The following is a 24,505-nucleotide window of genomic DNA, read 5'->3' on the forward strand; positions in this document are numbered from 1 at the left end:
GTACTGGTACCACCCTATCCCATACCATCTGAGCCACCGGGGAAGCCTGGTGTACCAGTCCATGGGGTTGCAAAGAGTTGGACATGACTTGGCGACTGAACACACACCCACCACCCCCATGTGAACACACCTCGGCAGGATGCATAAATTGGCCTGTATTCTCCACAACTTTCTTCTATTGCTTTGCCCTGAAATCATGTGGATGCTGAGAACTGACACATAATCTCTGCAGGTGATGTCTAATTAATATTCTGGAATGAGATGGTCTCTCATTCACCCCTGTCACTTTGATTCTAAAATGACATATTTTTAGAGGGGAAATGAGATGCTACTCACTTGGAGAAAGCAAATCAATCTCCTCCTTTCCTTCTTATTTCTAATAATTAGTCTATGAGTTCAAATCTGGCTTCAGAGTCAGAAGAAAGTGATGTTGTCAGTAAAGGAATTCAATGGATACTGACAGAAAATCATTTGGAATTTGAATTGTATTGATACTGAGCTAATTTTCCTAAAACATTGCTCTCTGTGTTAATCCTGTCTTCAAAATTCTCCAGTGGCTCACCTTTGCCATTTCAGTCCTTCACAACCTTTTCCCCATCACAGCAAGCACAGGAAATTTTACCGAGCACAGAGATAAACTGACAAGCATACTTGCAGCAGAAAAAGGCTGATTCAGGGGCCTTCTCTGTGTTAAGCTCTACTTGGCTGCCCCAGGTGAAAAGAGATCAACACATTGGAAAACTCTGGCATCCTGGACAAAGTGAAAACTTCTACTTTGGGTTTCAAGCTATTCCACCATCTGGCTGCCAAACTGACTATCAATCTTTTACTACTTCCCTATATGACGTTTCTTCTGTTTCAGCTATTTATTCATTCTATGCAAAATAATCATTGCACTTTAAGGTCTCTGTAACCTTTGCTTATGCCTTTTGATTTATGTGGAAAAGCCCTCTCATTCTCTACTCGTCAAAACCCTGACCATCATTCAAGACCTCAACCCACAGCTCACCTCCTTTCTAAAACCATTTTTGACCAAGTCAGAGAAAGCAAGTAGTGTGATCAGATGACTTTCAGGAATCTGGAAGGTCCTCCTGCAGGATGTGGGGTCTGAACAAAGCCTTGAAGGATGAGTAGGAATTGAAAGATGGCGAAGAGGGAGATGAGAAGGGCCTTTCACATTCAGGGGCTTGCATGTGGCCCAGGAGATCATAAATATCAGCTTCACCTGGAAAGATTTTGAGTGGGTAGGTCAGCATCAGGACAAGAAATCTGTATTCTTACAAAGCAAGCCAAGTGATTCTGCTGTGTAGCTATATTTGGGTGCCCCTGTTTGCAGTGGACTGGAATTACCTGTCCAATAAGGTTTTCTCATACTTATTGTCTTGGTGGCAGCTCTGGTCCTTCTGGCCTAAGCACTTCAAGTTCACAGGCACAGTGGGATGTAAGATGCCAAGCTGGATAAATCAGGGTCTCTGGGTCTTTATACAAGGAGATTTGGAAAAAAGCTCTCTCGTTTTCCTTTAAAATACTATGCTGAAATGATATAAACTCAGAGACCCACTTTTCCTTTTTTTTTCCTCAAGGGGAGAAAGTTTGTCTTCAGCAGAAAAATAAAAAGCAATAAATGGAGCCAGAGCAGAGCCCCAATAAGATTTTTTGACCCTTACAATTAGGCTGTACCTGATCCAATTCCAGCCAGACTTATTCTGTTATTTGAGCCAATAAATGACCACTTTGCTATTTAAAGTAGTTTGTGTTGGGTGTTTACGACTTAACAACTGAGAGAACCTGAGGCAGTGGTACGGGGTACAACATGGTTAGTGGAGAATGAAACTAGAATGGTGGTTGAGGGTTCCAGAAGGCTGTGTGGCCTGGCTGAGGAATCTGGGTTTACTCTATAGGCCTTGGGGAGTAACTGACATTTAGAACAGGAGAGAATAGGTCATAGAGCTGTGTTTAGAGAAAGAACTGGCCACAGGGTACAGAGCAGATAGGAAGAAGGAATTAAAGAAGGCTACAAGCCACTGTGAATGGGCCTCTGAACCTACTGAATTGGAATACTTTCTGATTGCTCATGAAAGGTCCTAATTGTAGAAAGGCTATTAAGCAGAGTAACACTGCATATGTAAATATGCATCCGTATTTAAGAAGACAGACTTACAGACACAGAGAACCCACAAAAGTAAGCTCAAGTATGGCCATTTCTGGAAGAAAATGAGAGTGGCCAGGGAAAGACATCCTGAGGTAGGACTGTTAAGAGTTAAGTAAGGATGGAGGAAGCACTAGCTTGCTGGACAGGAATACAGCACTGGCAGCAGGGTGGGGAAGATGGTAAGTATCTCAGAGGGAGAAAAAATCCTCTCTTAGTAAGAGAAAGCCAAACCTGGGAGGTGTGAGAACCACAAGCTTGATTAATAAGGGTACTTGTTTTGTACTAGAGCCAGAGTGTCTCCGTGGCTTAGGTTACTTATATTTCTTGAGGTTCCTGGTACTAAAAATTTAAGAAAATGTGCCAAAGCAAACTGTGATGTGTTTGAAATACTTTTAAAATAATGACATCATGAATTTTTGACATAACATTATATACAGCGTAATAATGCTACTCATAAAACAAACACTTTTTAAAATATGACTTAACAACATATACTGGGAGTTGTCTAGTACCAGGACACAAGACTACAATTGTCAGATGAACAATGAGTTCTCTCAGTCCTGTCAGCATTTCTCTGCTCTTCACGAAAACCATCACGAGTGCTTGACACCAACCCTCCAGATCTGAGGTGAACGTGAAACCCAGGTCCAACATCTCCCTGCTTGTCTATGGTCATCTCCACCCGCCAGGCCCCAGAAGAGTCTGTTTCCAGGAGTCAGTCCTTAGCACCTCTCCTACATTGTTCTCAGTGCCTTGCTTTCTACACTGTGTCAAGTACTCCAGGAATATGACAGTTGCTGCATCACCCTATGCCTGTATTGCAATTTCCTTTGGCTATTCCTGCTGTCTTAACCTCCAGCTTCTCCTCGCTCCGAGTCATCCTCCCTATCACTGGCAAAGATCTCCTTAAATAAAGATCTGAGCATGGCATAACCTTGCCTCAAAATCATAAAAAGATCCCTCTTTCCCACAGGATAATATTCAAGTCCTTTAGCATGAGGTGTGACAACTTACAAAAAGCCCAAGCCACCCTTCCTGTCTCATTGCCCATTATTCCTCCAACACGCCACCCCTCTTGTTGTTGTTGTTCAGCTGCTAGGTCCGGTCTGACTCTTTGTGACCACATAGACTGCAACACACCAGGCTCCTCTGTCCTTCACTATCTCCTGAAGCTTGCTCAAATTCATGTCCATTGAGCCAGTGATGCCATCCAACCATCCCATCCTTTACCACCTGCTTCTCCCTCTGCCTTCAATCTTGCCCACCATCAGGGTCTTTTCCAATGAGTCGGCTCTTCACAACAGGTGGCCAAAGTACTGGAGCTTCGGCTTCAGCATCAGTCTTTCCAATGAATATTCAGAGTTGATTTCCCTTAAGATTGACTGGTTTGATCTTCTTGCAGTCTCTCAAGGGACCTCTCAAGAGTCTTCTCCAGTACACCAACTGGAAAGCATCAATTCTTCAGCCCTTAGCCTTCTTCATGGTCCAACTCTCACATCTGTACGTGACTACTGGAGAAACTACAGCTTTGACTGTATGGACCTTTGGTGGCAAAGGTTCACCCCCATTTACTTTTCAACGAAGGTGCCCTGATCTTTCATTTCTCTCTGTTTTTGTTCCTGCTCTTATCTCTTCCTGAAAAACACTTCCTTTCTAGTTAATTCTTACTCATCCCTTCTGTGGAAAGTTCATCAGGGCTCCCAGTGACAGGGACTTTCTGATCCCTTTGCTCAAGTCGCCTGTCTTCTGGACAGTGAGCATCAAACAATGAGATCACTGCAGAGAGGGCCCGGGCTCCGTTTCACTTTATTTGTCTTTGTACACCCTACCCTTGCACTGTGCATAGTAAGGGCTCCATACATCCCGCCTGGATGATTCAATTAATCGTCAATAATATCCGCACCTTTCAGAAGCAAATGCAAACTCAGCCAAGATGACTTCTTTTTTTTTTTTTTCATTTATTTTTATTAGTTTCATTTATTTTTATTAGCTAATCACTTTACAATATTGTAGTGGTTTTTGTCATACATTGACATGAATCAGCCATGGATTTACATGTATTCCCCATCCTGATCCCCCCTCCCACCTCCCTCTCTATCCAATCCCTCTGGGTCTTCCCAGTGCACCAGGTCTGAGCACTTGTCTCATGCATCCAACCTGGGCTGGTGATCTGTTTCACCCTAGATAATATACATGTTTCGATGCTGTTCTCTTGAAACATCCCACCCGCGCCTTCTCCCACAGAGTCCAAAAGTCTGTTCTGTACATCTGTGTCTCTTTTTCTGTTTCACATATAGGATTATCATTACCATCTTTCTAAATTCCATATATATGTGTTAGTATGCTGTAATGATCTTTATCTTTCTGGCTTACTTCACTCTGTATAATGGGCTCCAGTTTCATCCATCTCATTAGAACTGATTCAAATGAATTCTTTTTAATGGCTGAATAATATTCCATGGTGTATATGTACCATTAAACACAATTTACTCCATAAGATGCAGCATGAGGGCCCACAGATTTCTGGACTGTTCTTATAAGAAGCTCAGATGGTTATAAAACAGTTCTCAGTTGCCGGGTCTCCATACAAACGTGCTTCTCCCAAAGTAAGTCCTTTTTCTTTCCCAGGTGCCTCCTGACTCGGCTGAGTCTGTGGAAGAACTCCTATAAGATGTCATTTCCTTGACTGAAGCTACGATTTTAGCCCAGCATACAGAGTCATCACCATCACTCATTGCTAAGGATTGTGGCATGCTGCTTATCTGCATGTAGTCATTCCTCTGGGTAGAAATAATGCATTATTAACACAGCTTTATTATCAGGCCCAAGTTTGGCAGACAGAGCAACATTAGAGGATAATTGGAAGGACAGCTGATTTGTTAGCAAAATGTTGCTTTTTGGCTAATGAATCATTCCGATTTTTGCCCTGACAGCTCAGTAACAAGCTTGAAGACGATTTTGCTTCAGACCATTAAACTTTGACAAACCAGTTATTAACTACAGCTAGAGCCAGCAATCTGTGGGGATTACTGCAATTATGAACCTTATATGTAATTTTTTAAAATCATTAGTTGAGACAAGGTGAGTCTGATGATGGAGGGGCTGATGACTGACAGACTCCGTCACTTTGCAATACACAAGGTGATAAACAGCTTCTGGAAGGACTAATCCATCAGCAGAAGCATTTTGCTGGGAAGATGGAACAAGAGCAATAAAGGTTATTGCACTCAAGCAACAAGCCCTGCTTGAGAAAATACAAGGCTGTTCTTTGACTTCTATTTTAGAGGTTGGAGGTCTTTTCTCAACTGAGAACTAAATGAAAGTGTAGGGAACAAACCAAATAGAGAGACAACACGACAGGTATCCTATGGTCTGGGTTCTCTTCCTATGCTTTACTGGATTGTTGTTGCATTCAAGACGATCATACCAAGTGAAGCAAGTCAGAGAAAGTAAAATATCATATGATATTAATTACACATGGAATCTTAAAAATGACACAAATGAACTTATTTATTTACAAAACAGAAATAGTCTTGCAGACACAGAAAATAAACTTATGGCTACCAAGGGGGAAGGTGTGTGTGTTAGTTGCTCAGTCATGTCTGACTACTTGCGATGCCATGGGCTGTAGCCTGCCAAACTCCTCTGTCCATGGGATTTTCCAGGCAAGAATACTGGAGTGGGTTGCCATTTCCTTCTCCAGGGGATCTTCCTGACCCAGGGATCGACCCCGGGTCTCTCGTGTTGCAGGCAGACGCTTTACTGTCTGCCTTTACTGTCAGGGAAGCCAGGGGAAGGTAGGGGGGAGATAAATTAGAAGTTTGGGATTAACATAAACACACTACTGTATATAGGATAGATGATCAATAAGGACCTACTGTATGGCACAGGGAACTCTACTCAATATTCTATAATAACCTATATGGGAAAAGAATCTGAAAAGAATAGGTATATGTATATGAACAACCAAGTCATTTTGTTGTACACCCGAAACTAACATAACATTGTAAATCAACTAGGTTCCAATATAGAATAAACATTTTAAAAAAGAATCTCATTAGAAGGTACCTGTCCTTTCTTCTTATTCCTCCCCAATATTCATAACAGTGATTTCAAGCCCAGGTGGTTAAGATAAATTAATGGAGCAGAAGGAAGTAGTGAAGACTATGGTAAAATTACACATCAAACAACAGCATATCAGTGGGCCAGACTGTGTCATCTGGTTTATAGACAAATTCCAGTCCTCAGTCTGGAGACCCTTTCAATGCAGCCTACACCTCTCCAGTCTCATCCTTTCATACTTCCCTTTTTGAATCCTTATGCCCAAATCTAACTGGAATATTCTTCAAATGTGCCCCACTTTCTAATCTCTGTACCTTAGCTTTCCCAGGAATGGCCCCTCTTATGCAATTCATTTCTACATATTCAAATTCTACTTACCCTCTCAGTCTCAGTTTCCTTACTTGTCAAAACAGGGAAAAGATGTAGATTAATTATACCCAAGTTAAGAGCCTTTTTCATCTTCAATCCTGTGAGTCTGAGGCATTTTCACCAAACCATGGTTAGTACACATACGATCTGGTGGCACCGTGGGGCCCTAACCCCATATCCTGTTCTGTATCCCCTAGGTGGGCACATTGCTGGGAGTCTTGCTGTCATCACGGATGCTGCTCATCTCTTAGTTGACCTGACCAGTTTCCTGCTCAGTCGCTTCTCCCTGTGGTTGTCATCAAAACCCCCCTCCAAGAGGCTAACCTTTGGATGGCACCGAGCAGGTATAGTTCATCAACTGGGCATTGATGCAGAGTAATGCTGCAGAGTCAAATCAAGGGTAAAAATGGAAGGGATGAAGCCAAGCTTTGTTTGAAAATCCCTTAGAGACACATCTCTGGTGCAGAGAGTGAAATAGATGTGTATAATGGACTGTGTGCTCTCAATGCTAATTCCACTAGCAACCAGATCAACGGCGGTTACCCCGACTCCGACGGGACAACAGGACACATGCATGATTTTAGCAGCCACCTCAGCCCAAGGATCTCAGTGTGTGGTAACAGCCATGATGCTACTCATTAAATGACTTGGCATCTGGCAGAGAGGGCGGGGTGAAGCTTCTGACATTTTGCAAAATAAAGCACAGAGAGCCCAGAGAGTTGGAAAGACTGAAGAACTTCTCCTAGAGGGGCTGGGGATAGAATATGGACTTTCCAGTTCACACGGCATTTAGACATTCAGTGAAGGGCTCAGCTGGATATCTTTTTCAAACAAGCATCCACAACCACAAGAAAAGGAGGAGGAAGAGGGGAGGAAAGTTTACTTTTCCTTGTTTCTTAGAGCTAGGTCTTTAATGGGGTGATGGCTTGCTCTTGTCTAGGAAGGGGACCAGGTATGATGAGGCTTTACAGTCAGGGAAATTTTTACTGTGGCTCATTTTTACAGTCCACCCATCCCTTCAACACACACTGCCTCTCTACTTCTCCTCCTCTGTGTTATTTCTTCTGTCAGAGGAATAACAGGAGCTTCTGACTGAATGTAAAAATCATTTATACTAAGAGTTATAACTCCATATTTTCACACCAGTTGAGAAAATCAATGTGAAAGAGATCTGAGGGCAGAGCTTTGGCCAACATGCTAACACAGACAGCCTTCACTAAAAGGTGCCACTAGACACAGACCACAGGTTGTAGCCTGATGATTGTGAACTGTGGTTTTTCATGCTTAGAATGATAGTAAATTCTAATTTCATGAGATGAGATGGGTGGGTGGCATCACCAATGCAATGGACATGAAGTTGAGCAAACTCAAGGAGATGGTGACGGACAGAGAAGCCTGGCCTGCTGCAGTCCATGGGGTTGCGAAGAGTTGGACGTGATTTGGTTTGACTGAACAATAACAATTTCATACCAAACAATTTATCATCAGAGGTGTTTTGCACTGTCTTTCCTTTAACATTCAGAGAAAGAGAGGGAGAGGGAGAACTGAGGAAATAAACATCAATAAAAGGACTTGGTGACACTGTGATTTGAAGATGCTTTTCAGTCTCTAATAGGGCTACATTTGGAAAACATGTACCTTTGACTGAGCACCCATTACTGATCCTCATAAATTTTTGCATGCATTTTACCCTTTCTGATACCATTGGTCAAAGCTGTTTTGTAAACACAGGGAGGACTCAGAATTTAGATTGCTACTTGAACTTTCTCCTCCTAGCCATGGAGGTCAGTGAGAATGGACACTCTAGAAGGCCAGGGCTGCTCAACAGAACTCTCTGTTTCAAGAGAAATGTTGTACAATAGATAGTACACTGTGGCCATGCAGCAATTTAAATGTGGCCAGTGCTAGTGAAAAACTGGATATTTAATTTTACTTTAAATTTAAACAGCCACATTAGATTGATGGCTACCATAATAGGCAGCACCTCCACAGACATACAGGTGAAAATCAACTAGTACATCAAACATATAACTTCATGGATAACTTTGTTTAGGAAGAAGCTAAGTATAAAAAGTGAGTTTAGGTAAAGATAATGTTAATACATGCACCCAATGTCCATAGTAATATTATTTTAATTTCCACGATATGGAAGTAACCTAAGTGTCCATCAACAGATGAGTTGATAAAGATAAGATGGGCATACACACACGCGCACACACACACACACACACACACACAGAGACACACACACAGTAGAATACTACTCAGCCATAACAAGAGTGGAAATTTGCCATTTGCATCAATGTGGATGGATGGACTGGGAGGGTGTTCTACTAAGTGAAATAAATCAGACAGAGAATGAAAAATACTACACCACTTGAATGTGGAATCTAAAAAATAAAACAAAATAGGGGAGAGGGAAGGGGGAGGGGCATGACAGGGATAGGAGATTAAGAGGTACAAGCTGTTACACATAAAGTAAATAAGCTACAAGGATATACTATACAGCACAGGGAATCTACCCAATATTTTATAATAACTATAAATGGAATATAATTAAAAAAATTTTGAATCACTATCTCATACACCTGAAATTTATATAACTTTGTCCATAAACCACACCTCTCAATAAAAGAATAGAGTGTTAAGTGGCCCATGAGACAGGCGGCATGTGGATATAGCAAAAATCATAAATTGCATATGTAAATAATTGAAGTCTGGGAAATGATATGTTACACTGCTCTACTTAAAAGGGGGGAAGGTTGAAATTATGGGATGTGCCTGACCACTGACTCACAGAGTGTTTCTAGAGCTTGTAGGGTTTTAGAACTGATCTAAAAGGTTGAGTGAAAGATCAAGGTGAGGGTAAAGGAGCTTCTAAGTAAGCAAGCATGCTTTGCTCAGTGGGAAGCTTGAACACTGTCTTATCTTTAAATATTCATGTAAATGTCTCTATTCTGATATTTTTCTTCCTTACTCTTGCCCATAAAATACAGTTAGAGTGTTGACATACCTTGGAGTTTGCCTCTGTATTTATAGTATGTTGGGTTGGCAAATGAAACTCATTTTCATTAAGCCTCTGAAACCTTCCCTTTTTACTATTTTACAGTGCTGGCAAGTTGTAAATGTTTTATGGTAGAATTAAGAGTTTCTAAACACATTTTACCCTTTGTGTCTCATTATTTCATCTCTTAATAACTTTCAATCATTTTAGCACCTGTTTAAATTAAAATCCCTCAGGAAAACAGCAAGGGCAGGCAGCAATTAATATGCTTTAAAAATTTGCTGAAAATTACTTAGTAATATGGAGCATAATGAACTGATATTTTATGAATGCAAGAAGAAAGTGTCTCATCTTAGTGCTAAAATTCATCCACACTTCTGCTTTGTAAATGACTAACTGAAGTACTGTGAGGCCTCTTTTCTCTGGTGGGGAGGTGGGGCATTAATGTCTTGAGTCCTGGGGAGATTAAGGCGGCTCACAGGTCCTTTGTGCATGGGTGTCTGGGTGCTTGTATCCCTAGAGATCCTCGGTGCCCTGCTCTCCATTCTGTGCGTCTGGGTGGTGACAGGTGTGCAGGTGTACCTGGCAAGTGAACGCCTGCTGTACCCCGATTACCAGATCCGGGCGACTCTGATGATCATCGTTTCCAGCTGTGCAGTGGCAGGCAACATTGTGTAAGTAGCCCCACACGCTGCCCGAGAAGCTTGTCAGGACAGAGATCTGTGGGGTTTTGTTGTTGTTATTGCTTGTTTCTGACTCCTCCACTTGTGAGGATGGTAGAAACCTGACAGGGTGTTCACACGGCTCTATGACCAAGGATCAGGCAGCTTGTGCTAGTTAACGTGCATTTTAACATCCGCTTCTGAGAGCTACCATCTTGAATGCTTCCTGTGTGCCAGAGACTGCTAAGATCTTTTGATCTACATTGTCAAGCTCAAAGTTCACAACACAAATACCTTACAGATTAGGAAAATTGAAGCTCAGTAAGGGTAAATAAATTGCCAATGAGGTTGTGCAGAGGAGGATTTGAAAATAGATCCACCAAACCCAGAATTGGGCTTCTAGCCATTCTACTCTCTCACGCAAACTGACAGTTCCACGTGGGATGTGACTTACCCCTCTCGTTTTTGTTACATGAACACATTATGGGTTCCCAGAGACTTGGGTTGGAAAGGATCGTAAATTTTGTTTACTTTATCCCTTTTCTACTTTTGAATTCCCTTTTGCAATATCCCCATAAAATGATCATTAGTCTCATATATATTTTAACAGAATAACAGGGAATTTATTTCTCTCAAGAGCAACTTATCTTATCTTTGCATCATTATGACTGCATGAAAATTCTTCCTTAAGCCATGTTAGCTAAATTCTCTCTTTAGTTTCCATCTGTTGGTCCATTCTCTTATCCAGACAGTCTTAAATCATTCTCATAGGACATCGGATCATTGCCATATTGGTCTGGTCTTCCTAGATGAACTGCTTGATTACTCATGACAATGGGGAGTTGAGGCCAGGACTTTGACCCTTTTTGGTTGATTTGCTCTTTCTTATTTGATAGTCTGATTTTGGGTAACCTTACTTAAAACTCTGTTATCTATCTATCTACCTACCTACCTACCATCTATGGTAGACACAATAAGGGTCCACCAGGGATTTCCACATTCTAACCCTTGGATCTCCTGAATATGTCAATTTACATGGTAAGAGAAACTTTGCAAATGTAGTTAAGTTAAGGATGGATCTTGAGAAGGGCAGATTATCCTGGATTATCCAGATAGACCCAACATAACCACGAACATCCTTATAAGAGGGAAGCATAAGGTCAGAGGTGAGAGAAGATGATGCATTCCTGGCTTTGAAGATGGAGGAAAGGGCCTGGAGTCAATGAACAGAAGTGACCTCTAGAAGCTGGAAAAGGTAAGAAAATGAATTTCCCCCTGGAACCTCCAGAAGGAATGTGGTCCTGCCCACTTTCTGACCTCCAGAACTATAACATAATATATTTATGTTGTTCTAAGCCACAAAGGCTTTGTGGTAACTTGTTATGGCAGCAATAGGAAACCCAGATACCATCTATGTATCACCTATCTTGCAATGTGACATAATACATGCAATCAGGTAGGTTCACACATAAAAATGAAGAAGACACTGAGAGGAGAGTGGCATTTTAAACAGTGTGTTTTTTTTTTTTTTTTTTTAAATTTTAGAGAGGGTACAAAGGAGTCCTTGGAATTAGAGGACAACCTGAGCATGCATACTTTGAATAAGCTCCTCTAGATACTCTCATATCCTGACCTTGTACCTACTTCAATTCCTTACTTCTTAGTTTGGGACCCATTGCTCAAAATATTTAAGATAAAACAATCAGAAAAGTGGTATTTGATCTGCTGTCACTGATGAGATCCCTAATTCCACCCAGTTAACTTGAAAATGCATTTCACATTGTCAGGGGGAGAAAATGTATGAAGAGATCAATATAAGTCTATCACTCCTAGGAGACAAATAAGCCAGACCACACGTCCTGCTGACCGGGGGTCAATGTCATCATCTTTGCATAAGAAGAACAATATGTCCCCAGGACAGCAGTAACAATAAAAATATTATTAATTTCCCAAGAGTCGTTGTCATATTGGCTGTGTCCATGCTGCCTAAAGATGAAGATGCACCTAGTTAACTACCCTGTAAATCTGGCACCTTGAGGATTGAGGCTGACTTTCTAAATAGATACCATCCACATTTTCTTTTTACTGCAACTGTTTTCAAACTCTGGGCGTAATGCAGGTGATTTTCATACTTACAAAGACCAGGGAATTGAAAGCATTGACTTCCCTGCACAAGGAGGCAGTTTTTATGGATAAACATACTGAATGACTAAAATGTTTACTTAGAGAACTGGGATTACAGATTTCAAGTGCTAGATGCTGCATTGTCTGACTACAGAGATATCTGAACCATAATTTGGGAACAAATCTATTCCTTGGGAGCCCAAAATCAGGGCAGAATGTTCTAGCAGAAGTTGCTAAGGGATTCTATGATAAAGGTTATTGATAGAGCCTTAAGGCTAAGTTTTCTGTGCCTGAAACATTTCCTCCTCTCCTAGCCCATTTAGCTCTAGTATAACCTTTCAAACCCAACTCAATTGCTTTGTCTAACTAAATCAGACTCCCTTGTTGTACTATCTGTAACACCAGTTCTTAATAGGCTTAGTATAATTAGAATTTTCCATTTATGTGTGTCTTTTTAGAATTTCTGCCGTCTCCATCATACTTAAAGTTATAATGGGGAGGGGTCATGTCTATTTTCACTGTTATGCTCCAATTATTTAACAGTGCCTGGCATACAAAATCCCTATATAAGTTTTTTTTAATTAAATATAAAATGAGTAAAAGAATGAATGACAATGGGATGAGCATACATGGCAGGCCTAGAAAGTCTATTAACTGCCAGGCATACATGGCTGTCTGAAGAAATTTAAATGGTGGCTTCTAATAGAAGGTGAATTTCTGCTCAAACACTAACAATATAAAACCTTGTGGATTATATAATGATCAAATCTTGATGAATAGAAGTCACTCTGCTTGTGATGATGGCCTGAGATTTAATAGAGACTTTACCTGCAAATAGACTGTGGGATGTGGCACTGAAAAATTATTTTTTTACACCTTTGTTCTAAAATGCACAGAAAGTGTTTCTAGGCAAAACATAAGAGATATTACTCCTAAAGTTGTAGATAAACAGAATTGGGTAAATAATTTATAGGGCCCACTACTAATCTCTTGAAATTGGATTAGAGATGTTAAATTTTGCAATATGTTATATACACATAAAACATTTATATACATGAATATATTGCAGTTTTGATAAACAGCTACAAATTTACACAAGCACATTACTTTCATCAATTGGCCATTAGGGAATCATTCACATTTCAAGTTCTAGTGGAAATGAATAAAATAGAGTAAAATAAAAGTTTAAAAAAACTCAACCTTGATGAAATTCACTGCTTATTTTGTTGTATTGCTTTCTGCTGCTTTTTGTATTTGAAACCAGCACATTTAATTAAGCTCCCACCAAAGCTCAGCTTTAAGTCTAGCTCGGTAGACACTTGATAAATGATATTTCCCCTCCTCATTGTCAATTACTTGGCATTTACCTAACAGATGTTACTCTCTAGTTTTAAAATGAAACACAGCATTAACTGGGCTTCCCTAGTAGCTCGGCTGGTTAAGAATCTCCCTGCAATGCAGGAGACCCTGGTTTGATTCCTGGGTCAGGAAGATCCCCTGGAGGAAGGGATAGGCTACCCACTCCAGTATTCCTGGGCTTCCCTGGTGGCTCAGATGGTAAAGAATCTGCCTGCAATGTGGGAGACCTGGGTTCAACCCTTGGGTTGGGAAGATCCCCAGAAGTGCATGGCAACCCACCCCAGTATTCTTGTCTGGAGAATCCCCATGGATAGAGGAGCCTGGTGCCTACAGTCCCTGGGGTCACAAAGAGTCGGACATGGACATGACTGAGCAACTAAGCACAGCACAGCATTAATTAGAAAGAGAAAACTGATGTGAATCTTCAGTGTCTGTCCTTGTGTGAAAATTTGAAAATTCTGTGATACCCCTGTGTTCAAAATTACTCCAAAGTAGTCCATTATAAAGCAGTAATGTTTCAATCCATTGCCACTTTGGATAACACAGGCTGCCGTCAACTCCCTCATGATACTGCAAAGATTTTTAAGGGTTAATCTCATGTGTGCCAAGGAGATTGTTTTTTCTTTCAGGCTAAGTGTGATTTTATACCAGAAATGCCCTGCCCACAATCACAAAGAAGTGCAAGCCAATGCCAGTGTCAGAGCTGCTTTTGTACATGCCCTTGGAGATCTATTTCAGAGCATCAGTGTGTTAACCAGTGCACTGATTATCTACTTTAAGGTGAGTATGTTGGAGTCTACTCACTGTTCCAGTGACTTTATAGATTAGGTGGTACATGATCTGGCCCTCCATTATTACCTCACATGGTAATGAAGACAGCTGATTTGCCTACACAAATTACTTTTCTAGGTGTAAACAAACAAACATTCAAAGCTTGAAACCTTAGATTTTCCAATTTCATAAGAGCTATGTCTTTAACTATAGGGCTGCCAGTCTTTTAAGAAAGCAGTTCTTTTGTCTTGGGGTTAAGGTGGACAGCAACAGAACCATGAAAAACTTAGGGTTTTGGGGTTATAAGCAACAGAAAACATCTCTAGCTCACTTAAGCAAAACATAGATTCACTGATTGAAATTTATTAGAGGTACTCCTCTAAGAAAGCAAGGTAGAAATAAAGGAAACTTTTGGTATTCAGATTTCAGAAACTATAGAACTTCTGTCCCAGGCACCATGCTGAAAGGAATGTATATGTGTGCGTGCATGCTCGGTGCTCAGTGGTGTCCGACTCTTTGCAGCTCTATGAACTGTAGCCCACCAGGCTCCTCAGTCATGGGATTTTCCAGGCAAGAATACTAGAATGGGTTGCCATTTCCTCCTCCAGTGGATCTTTCCAACCCAGGGATCAAATCCACATCTTCTGCATTTGCAGGTGAATTCTTTACTACTGAGTCACCTGGGAAGCCTGAAATGAATGTAATTCAGCTAATTTTTTTCCTTCTTCTTGTCACTCTGCTGAAAATTCATGTTTCTGGGAAATGGAATACAATTGATGTAGACTGGGTCTTGTTTCTGTTGCTTGGATGGGGTGGATAGAGCCATTGACCGACTCTTCCACGTGGGAGGAAGAGAACTTCTTTCCCCAAAGAACTGTATTAATGGAAACCTGGAGTAGATCTGGGTGAGCCTCTGACCCTAAACAAATATTCACTATAGCTCTCTGTTTGGTAATAACAAGAACTAAAAGAGGTGGGTGAGGGCAGAAGTACAGGCAGGTGGGTAATGGAGGAGAGGGGCATTCATCTCTGTCCATTTGTGTCATGACTGTCCATTTAGCAGGGACTCTATTGTTTTACTAAAGAATTAAAACATGTAAATAAAAAAGAATTCAACGGAGTAAATCTTCACTGAAAGATTTAAGTTTAAGGCAAAATTGTTCAAGTTGTACAGGTGAGTAGAGTTTGAAAGTACTCTTATGAAGGTCACTCTGGTCAAGTTTCTTAGAAGTAATGAGGCACAGAGTTTTCTGTGGCACAGAACTTCAGCAAGGGCAGGATAGGAGATGTTTCACCCTGAGGCCAAGGGCGCCAGTGGTGAGAGAGCGTGAGAATGAGGCCTCTGTGTGTACTTTTTGGACTGTATCAAAGACGCCTACCTTGAGTCTGTAACATACTTAAGAGAGAAAGATATATACTGACCCCATCTGCCAGGACCAAGCTCTGGCTGTACCTTGGTCACATGCAACCTCTGAGCAGATGATTCCCTTTCTTATCATAATTAAGGCTGAAAAGTCACTGAATGCTGTGCCCACGTGTGCATATTTTCATCCATCCTCTCTACTTCTATTAATTTGAGAGACATTAAATGAGGCCTTTTGAATGAGTACTCAAGGATGTCTCTCCTCTTACTTCTTTTTTATCCTCATTAAAAAAAAAAATGGCAGCTCTGACTTTTCCTGATCTGAAAGAATAGCACTGAAACATGTATATAACCACATGTAAAATAGAATGCAAGTTTGATGCATGAAGCAGGGCATTCAAAGTCAGTGTACTGGGACAACCCAGAGGGATGCGGTGGGGAGGGAGGTGGGAGGAAGGTTCAGGATGGGGGGACCATGTATATCCAAGGCTGATTCATGTTGATGTATGGCAAAAACCACCACAATATTGTAAAGTAATTAGCCTCCAATGAAAATAAATTAATGAATTTTAAAAAATTGGCAACAACTGGCTTTTCACTGCAGTGAGCAGGCTTTCTGTAGCTGTGCTGTGTGGGCTTAGCTGCTCCAAGGCATGTGGGATCTCAGTTGCCTGACCAGGGATCAAACCTTCGTCCTCAACACTGGAAGGTAGATTCTTTACCACAGGACCACTGGGAAAGTCCCCCTCCTTACTTCTTAAATTGTGGGGAGAGCATGTCCTGTGGTCTCCCTTCTTCAGTCACTGAGAGTTGAAAGCTTACGTGAAGGATTACGTCTTTAGGAATTCTTGTCTCTGATTTGGATGTGAAGTGTGAGGAGGGTGAATGGGTGACAGGAAAGGAAGGAAGCATGGGGGTTTACTTATTTTATCAATCAGACTTTCTGCATGGGAGACCTGGATTCAGTGAACTGAAATTCCTTTTTTTTTTTTAGCCAGAGTATAAGATAGCAGACCCGATATGCACATTTGTCTTTTCTGGCCTGGTTTTGGCCAGCACCGTCATGATCTTAAAGGACTTCTCCATCTTACTCATGGAAGGTAGGAGTGATTTTCATATTATTTCAAGCATGTGTGTTTTCTTTTCCCTATAACCACAAAAGGAAATGATCTCAAGGCATGCTCACTGTGAGCCTGCATCATAAGGAAAATGTAAACTTATAAAGAACTTTTATGAATACAAGTATTATGAGTTTTATTCATACGGGAATAAATAAAAAAGAATTGACTTCTATTTCTTCTCTAGCAACTATCGTATCATATGGCATAGTATAAAAGCAATATGGACAAATACTAGAGATAAACAGTGAAGGAGAAACAGCAAAATTATACCTTTATTCCTAAATACATGGAAATTACCTAAGAAAGATTGTGTAACTCTGTGTCTTGGGCAGCATTATAACTACTATGATACTGAAAAGGTAAAATGTTTGTTAGGCCAGCAGTTCTCAGACATTAGTGGCGTCAGAACCACTTGGAGGGTCTGTTAAAACAGACTGTGAGGCCCACCGGACAGTTCCTGAGACAGTAGACCTGGATGGGATGGGGCCTGAGAAATCTGAATTTTAACAAGATGTTGATGCTACTGTCCTGGGGCCCATACTTTGAGAACCACTGGACTAGTGTTTTCATACCACTTCAGGGGTTCCTCCATGAGGGCACGGGGAGCAGTCCTTGGAAAATCCAATCACAGCTAGAGGTTTGCATCCTACCAAACATTCAGATGATCAAAACCACCCAGATGTTGGCTGAGCTGCTCTCTTCTGTCCAGCTCTTCTGTCCAGCTCACTGTGATCAAAGGCGGGCACAGTCTTAGAGGGCAGCTGCCTTCGCAACAGTTCATCCTCCCCTAGCTTAGCCTTCACTGCAGAGGACGCATGAAGGGTTTTGTTCTCGGCTGGCACCATAATCATTGGTAGGTGACTGTGCTGACCACAGTGAAACAGGAAATGGAGGCGAAAGTCCTTGTGTGACAAGTGAACGCCCTCGCCTGGCAGGGGACTGGGTATTTGTTTAGGTCCCAGATGATTCTACCTCCTGTCCTGGGGGCTGAGAGCCGGGCTGCAGCTGTTGCTGCTTTTACAGAAGCTATTGAAAAGAGACAAATGCATATACAATTTACGATGACTATATTCAGTGTTCTCTCTCAGTACAGCTCTTCTCTCGTGATTATCTTTTTTTATGTAAGGAAAAGTAGCTAATTATTGAAACTCCTATCAGATAGGCAGGTAACTCCCATATGAAATATACTTATTTTTAAATTAGGTTAGCATAAAATAATACTTGTACTTGATAAAATTTAAATATATATGTGTGTGTGTGTGTGCTGTGTGCTTAGTCGCTTAGCTGTGTCTGACTCTTTGCAACTCCATGGACTGTAGCCTGCCAGGCTCCTCTGTCCATGGAATTCTCCAGGCAAGAATACTGGAGAGGGTTTCTATGCCCTCCTCTAGGGAATCTTCCCAACCCAGGAGCTGAACCAGGGTCTCCTGCATTGCAGGTGGATTCTTTACCAGCTGAGCTACCAGGGAAACCCATGTATATGTGTAGAAAGGCATACATACACATATATGTGTAAATGGAAAGGCATAAAATGATAAGACTTCTCCCCATTTTTTCACCTTTAAATTCTCAATCTTCAAGCCTAACATTTACTAATAAGGTAAAAGGTGACATATATCTTTCCAAAAACAATGCATTTACACATATATGTATATGTGATAAAACACGCACACACACACACACACACACACACGCGTGTATGCTGTTGTTACTTAGTCACTAAGTTCTGTCTGACTCTTTTGCAACCCCATCCCAAGCAAGAGTACTGGAGTGGGTTACCATTTCTGTCTCCAGGGGATCATTCCGACCTAGGGATTGAACCTATGTCTCCTGCTTGAAAGGCAGATTCTTTACCACCAAGCCACCAGGGAAACCCTAAATATGTGCATACATATGTGTGTATATATACATGAGTATGTGTGTGTGTGTGTGTATACAGTGTGTGTATATATGTCTTTTTTCATACAAACAAGATTATACACGTATTTTGTTCTGCACCTTGTTTTTTTTCAACTAGAAATCTTTCCATATTGGCAAATACATAGATAACCTCTTTCTTTTTCATGGGTAAAAAGTATTCTATTGTTAGCATCCACTTGCTTATTGATGGACATTACAAATAATGCTTCAATTATATTCTTGGCACTTATATCTGTGGAATAATTCCTAGACATGTATTGCTGTTTCAGAAGTTATAGACCTTTTAAAATTTGATAGATATTGTCATTTCTACCAAAGAGACCATATCAGTTTCTTTCCCACCAACAGTGTATGAGTGCTCATTTCTTCCCATCCTCACCATCACTGGATATTATCAAACTGTTGATTCTCCTCTAATCTGATAGGTGAATATATTATATCTTATGTGAATCTTTAATTATGAAACCTACTGAGTAATTTTTTATATATGTATTAGCCTGGGTAATTTTTTTTTGAACTTTTCCTGGATGCATTAATATTTTTGCAGGCTCTCCATCAGAAAGAAAAAGGTTTCTAGGATGTGATTAATACTGAGGTTAACAGGAACATATCCTCTTGCTTGTCAATATTATTTTATAGAGGAAAATAAATAGCCATAGACGTGCATTCTCCATAAAAGTAAAGTGATAAAAGGAGGCAAGAGAAAAAGAGGGGACTGGGTATTGACTTCATCTTGACTTCATCTCAAGAGTCCCAGATGAATGACAGCATAAGGTCAAAGGAAACTCTCCAGGGATGATACATTAGGCATAATTGTCATCTCTGGGTTACCATACCTGGGGTCTAATGTTTACAAAACACTTCACACCCAGAAGAGGGATCTTAGAGTCTGGCATCCCACTTACCCATGTGGCCTTACAAATTCTTCTTAATCTTTCTGACTCCCAATTTCTTCTCCAGTCAAACAGTTCTAACACTGATTAGATCTTAAAGTTTTACAACTATTAAATAAGATCATTACTATAAAGTGCTTAGCACAAACCTTAACCTATAGTAGTAGGTTCTTAATAAAGGTGCTAATATTATTAATTATTTTATTATTGTATAACATTTTCACCCATGACTATATGCACATTCTATGGCTAATCTGGGACAAGAACTTCTTTAATTTGTTTCTAGTACCCTAAGCTTTGAGGAGCTCATAGAGTAAAAAATCATGTTGACCAGCTCTTTGTTCTATGAAACAATATAAAATGTTTCATAAACTCAAATTGTACTGAATTTTAGGTTAGCTCCAAGGAGGGAATCTCTATGAGCAACGTCCTTAAATCCTGAAAAAGGAGGGCTAAGGATTCCCCATTCCCTTTACGAAAGTGGTTCTAAACTGGCAGCTTATTACAATCACCTGAGAAGCTTTTGGAAAATACTTATGCCCAGGCCCTAGACGCAGAGATCTTGATTTAATAGAAACTGGCTCTGACTTTTTTTTTAACATGTAGGCAAGCTTGAGAACCACTTCAAAGTAGGGCTGCCCAGCAGCTTGTAAATACTAGTGCAATGGTTCTCTACTTTGACTCTGTTAGAATCAACAAATGAGTTAAGAAAATACTGATGCTGGTCTTATCCCCAGAAAATCTGATTTAATTGGTCTTGGGTATAACCTGGTCATTGGGAGTTATTAAATCTCTGGTGACACTAATGTGCATCCAAGGTCAAGAGCCACTCTGAAAGCATATAGATTCCAGAGCCTCATCCATAGATGTTTTCTTCAGGAGAATTTTAATGGAGCAAAGGCATATTTATTTATAACCAACATACCAGGTGTTTGTGTTGTATGTATATAATTGAAGCGGAAGCCAAAAAGTGTTCATCCTTAGAAATCTTTTCTACAGAATCCTCTTTGGATCATCTTCAGTTGACAGAGATTTACCTATTGCATCAGATGGCTTTACCACAGTGGTGCTAGTTGAGTTGATTTTCAAAAAATTCTTATATCAACCTGATACCTTTTATGATTTTAACCAATCATTGACTTGGTATTTAGCCAGCCAAACCAAGTGCCCTTATGTTTTCGAATTCTATCATCTTCTATGTGACAATCCTCGCAATGTTTGAAAACAATGGCTCTACTTCCCTTCACCTTCCCATCTCCAGGTAGAGACACTCCAGTTACTTCAGCCCCAAAACATAGCTGACTGGCTGCCAAACTCCCCACCTTCCCTGCATGTCCCACAGTATTCCTCTAGAAACAATGATGACAATCAAACTACTACATTCTGTAGCTTGAATAGTAAATCCTTACTAATGTACTTAAAATAATAGAAATTCTACAGACAGAATAATGAGATGGTATTATAACATTAGGATCTCCTATTATAGTTCACTAAGGGACTGGTTGGATAACTAACACTTGTATAGCATTAGAGTTTACAAAGGACAGATGTTTTCTGAGATGATTAGAGTCCCCATAGGACTCTATTAACTACATATTGCTTTTATCATACCTATTTTACTACAAATATTCAGAGGATTAGAGAAGTTCCAAGTGCTGGGTAAAATTGATAATAGTTGTAGTCAGAATGCCAACCCAAGATTATTCAATACCAAATCCCATGGGATTCCACTTTGTTTTCCAGATAATTGCAAATGTAATTGGGGGAATAATACACTCTAAGAAATGAAGGGTGATGACTGTCTTGATGGTCACAGAGTAAAATCTGCAAATGCTCTTTGTGAACCTGTGGCTGATGGCAAAACCTTTGAAACAGGTGAATCTGCTTTTTGTAAACATTTGAAAAGAGAAACCATAGATGGGGAGGGCAAGGTAGCATTTGAGTAAGGACTTTGCAGCCCCAATTAATCTTTGCACTGAGCCATATTTCATGAGATAACCTGCTAACTCCAGCCTCCTGTTCTCTCCTCTTGGCAGGTGTGCCAAAGCACCTGAGCTACAATGGTGTGAAAGAACTCATCTTAGCAGTGGATGGGGTGGTGTCTGTGCACAGTTTGCACATCTGGTCGCTAACAATGAACCAAGTGATTCTCTCTGTTCACGTTGCTGCAGGTCAGTGAGTTTGGTAAACATCCTGGACAAGAATTCAGCCTTATCCTATAATATCAGTAATTTTCCTCCTGTTGGTAGAGCAGCCCTGGGTGCCTGTTGCATGCCCAAACAATTGCAATGTGCTTCGTGTGACCCAGGGCAGTTGAAACCCCCTTCCCCGTGCCAATGTCGTCATGGCAACAGTGTTACTTATGACCACCCTGGAGGTCAATGGTAGAGGTTTAGAGAGTAGAAAAAAAGGAAAAAACGCCACCCAAGCTTCAAGGCCTTAAACTCTGTTCGACTCGATGTCCTCTTGGTTAAAGGAGTGGAATAAATTTAACAAGAAACCTTCACTGATTATCTTTGGTGTGTGAGATGTTTTACCCTAGCATCAAAGAGAGAAAGGTGAAGGAGACACAGGTCCCATCCTTAAGATTCTAAAAAGGTAAAAGATATACTAGTCAGAATTAATGGTGATTCCTTTACTTGACGGTTAGCAATTCTGTAACCATGTGAGATAACTCTTAGGATGTGAGGTTTACCCTAAAAAACTACTTTGTCAAGTAGAAGGTGATTTTGCTCAAGATACATCCTAGGGCTGAGAAAATGGGCAATGGCTTGGGAGACAGCTCAGACCAAGGATGATATATTAGGCTGCTGTGAAATAACTCATGAAGTTACTTAGAGGCAGGATATAGGAAGAGTCATTGGAGGACTGTGCTTTCTCAGACATCCTCATCTCAGTTGAGAGGTTTGGATCTGGCTGCAGGGAATTTACAGCCTCCACTACACCAATATTTCACTGCAAATGGAAGGATCTAGTAAACACTCAGGTTACCATGGAGGGAACTTCACAGCCTTTTGGGAAAAGAGAAAAAGACAGCAGAGAGGGTTGCTGCTCTAAATGCTTCCTGGTTCTTGTCACTATCCTTGAGATAAATTGTGATTAGATATAAGGGTGAAAACTCAGAGAACCCAGGGAGCCAGTGAGCAGGGCTGTATAAGAAATAGTAGTTCTGACTTGGCTTTTCCCTGGCTTATCTCCTCTGTCACACTCAGCCCCTAGGGCCAGACCCCAGAGAGGACTGTGGGCAGGAAGTCCCCACAGTGACAGGGCGCTGCAGCCGTGTCTGTGTCCGCGTAGCTGACTGTCAGAGCCATCACGGCTCCTTCCGAGCCGCCGCCCCTGTGTGTGCAATCAGTGCCAATCTCTCTCAGTATTTATCAACAGCAGCCCGCCGGGACAGCCAGGTGGTTCGGAGAGAAATTGCGCAAGTCCTCAGCAGGCGCTTTCCCGTGCACTCCCTCACCATTCAGATGGAGCTGCCAGCCGACCAGGATCCCGACTGCCTTTTATGCGAAGACCCTCAGGACTAGCCAGTTGCTCTGCCAGCTCCCCACGTTTGACAGGCCAAGGCGTGCTGCTCCACAGTTTCTAAGAAACCAACAGAAGTCTGAGAAACTCGTGATACAGGACGATGCATACTGCATCCTTCTTTATTTAGCTCCGTCCACCATAAATGAAAACGTGCTTAGATTCATCAGTCAATTGGATTACCCACCCATCGCTAGCTGTGTTCATTCTAGAAATGTATGTATAGATTATTCCTGACTGGGGCTGAAATAACAGCTGTTTGTAACCGCAGGTAATAGAAAGTTCACCTCCCTTCAGTAATGCATCCCAAGGCTGAGTGGGCAAAGCTGAACTCAGGAAGGAGTCTTACCAGGAATCAGTGGCAAGGAAACAGTCACAAAAATTTTTCCAAAACATGAAAAGCGAAAGTAAGGAGAGCCGAGTCAGGGGTAAAAGCGAATCTGGAGGTCCAGTATTCTTGCATAAAGAATCCCATGGAGAGAAGAGCTTGGCGGGCTACAGTCCATGGGATTCAAGAGCCGAACATGACTGAGCACATGAGTATGTATGCATGGCTCTTTAGATACGTCCCCTTATTTCATTCTAATGACTTTTAAAAAGTGGAAATTAATGCCATCATTGTATAGATAAAGCCATAAAGGTTAAGTGAATCCACCAAAGTCATTTATTCTTTCATTTAAAAATCTTTTTCAGCACAGGCTATGAGCAGAGTACTGGTAAAGCAAGCTGACATGCTCTTTGCCCTCACAGAACTCTTTCCCCTTTGGGAGGAGACAGGCATTATACTAATAAACACCACCAAGAATATACTACAAATAGCAGCAAGTGATATGAAAGAAGAGAGGCTGATTGAGGTTGGGGAGGTCAATGGAAGGCATCTCTGAAGAAATGGCATCTAAGTTGAGACTAGAATGAAGAGGTAGGTGATAGCCAAATGCACTGTACCAGGAAGCACATTCCAGAGGAAGCAAGAGAATGAGGGGACACCCTGAAGGAAGAAGTGGGTGCATTTGAGGAACTGGGGAAGGTGCTTGTGGCTAGAACGTTCTAAGTAAAGAGTGAGTTAAAGAATATGAAGGACCAGAAGCTGGAGAGGGACTTTGCTAGTGGTCCAGTGGTTAAGACTTTGTGCTCCCAATGTAGGGGGCAAGGGTTTGATCCCTGGCCAGGGAACTAA

At 41.1% G+C, this 24,505-nt stretch overlaps 1 protein-coding gene across 1 annotated transcript in view; it reads left to right on the plus strand.

Moving 5' to 3' along the window:
- The window catches only part of SLC30A8 (solute carrier family 30 member 8), a 36,981-nt gene extending 13,651 nt beyond the window's left edge, over positions 1-23,330 (plus strand). Inside the window, exons 3-8 of the mRNA XM_065903618.1 lie at positions 6,781-6,927; positions 10,108-10,261; positions 14,362-14,512; positions 16,861-16,966; positions 21,837-21,971; positions 23,185-23,330. Of these exons, the coding sequence (XP_065759690.1) occupies positions 6,781-6,927; positions 10,108-10,261; positions 14,362-14,512; positions 16,861-16,966; positions 21,837-21,971; positions 23,185-23,330 (839 nt within the window). The remainder of the gene's footprint in view (positions 1-6,780; positions 6,928-10,107; positions 10,262-14,361; positions 14,513-16,860; positions 16,967-21,836; positions 21,972-23,184) is intronic.
- Positions 23,331-24,505: the final 1,175 nt, after the last annotated feature.

The sequence above is a fragment of the Muntiacus reevesi genome, chromosome 12 (assembly GCF_963930625.1).
Source record: "Muntiacus reevesi chromosome 12, mMunRee1.1, whole genome shotgun sequence".
NCBI lineage: Eukaryota > Metazoa > Chordata > Mammalia > Artiodactyla > Cervidae > Muntiacus > Muntiacus reevesi.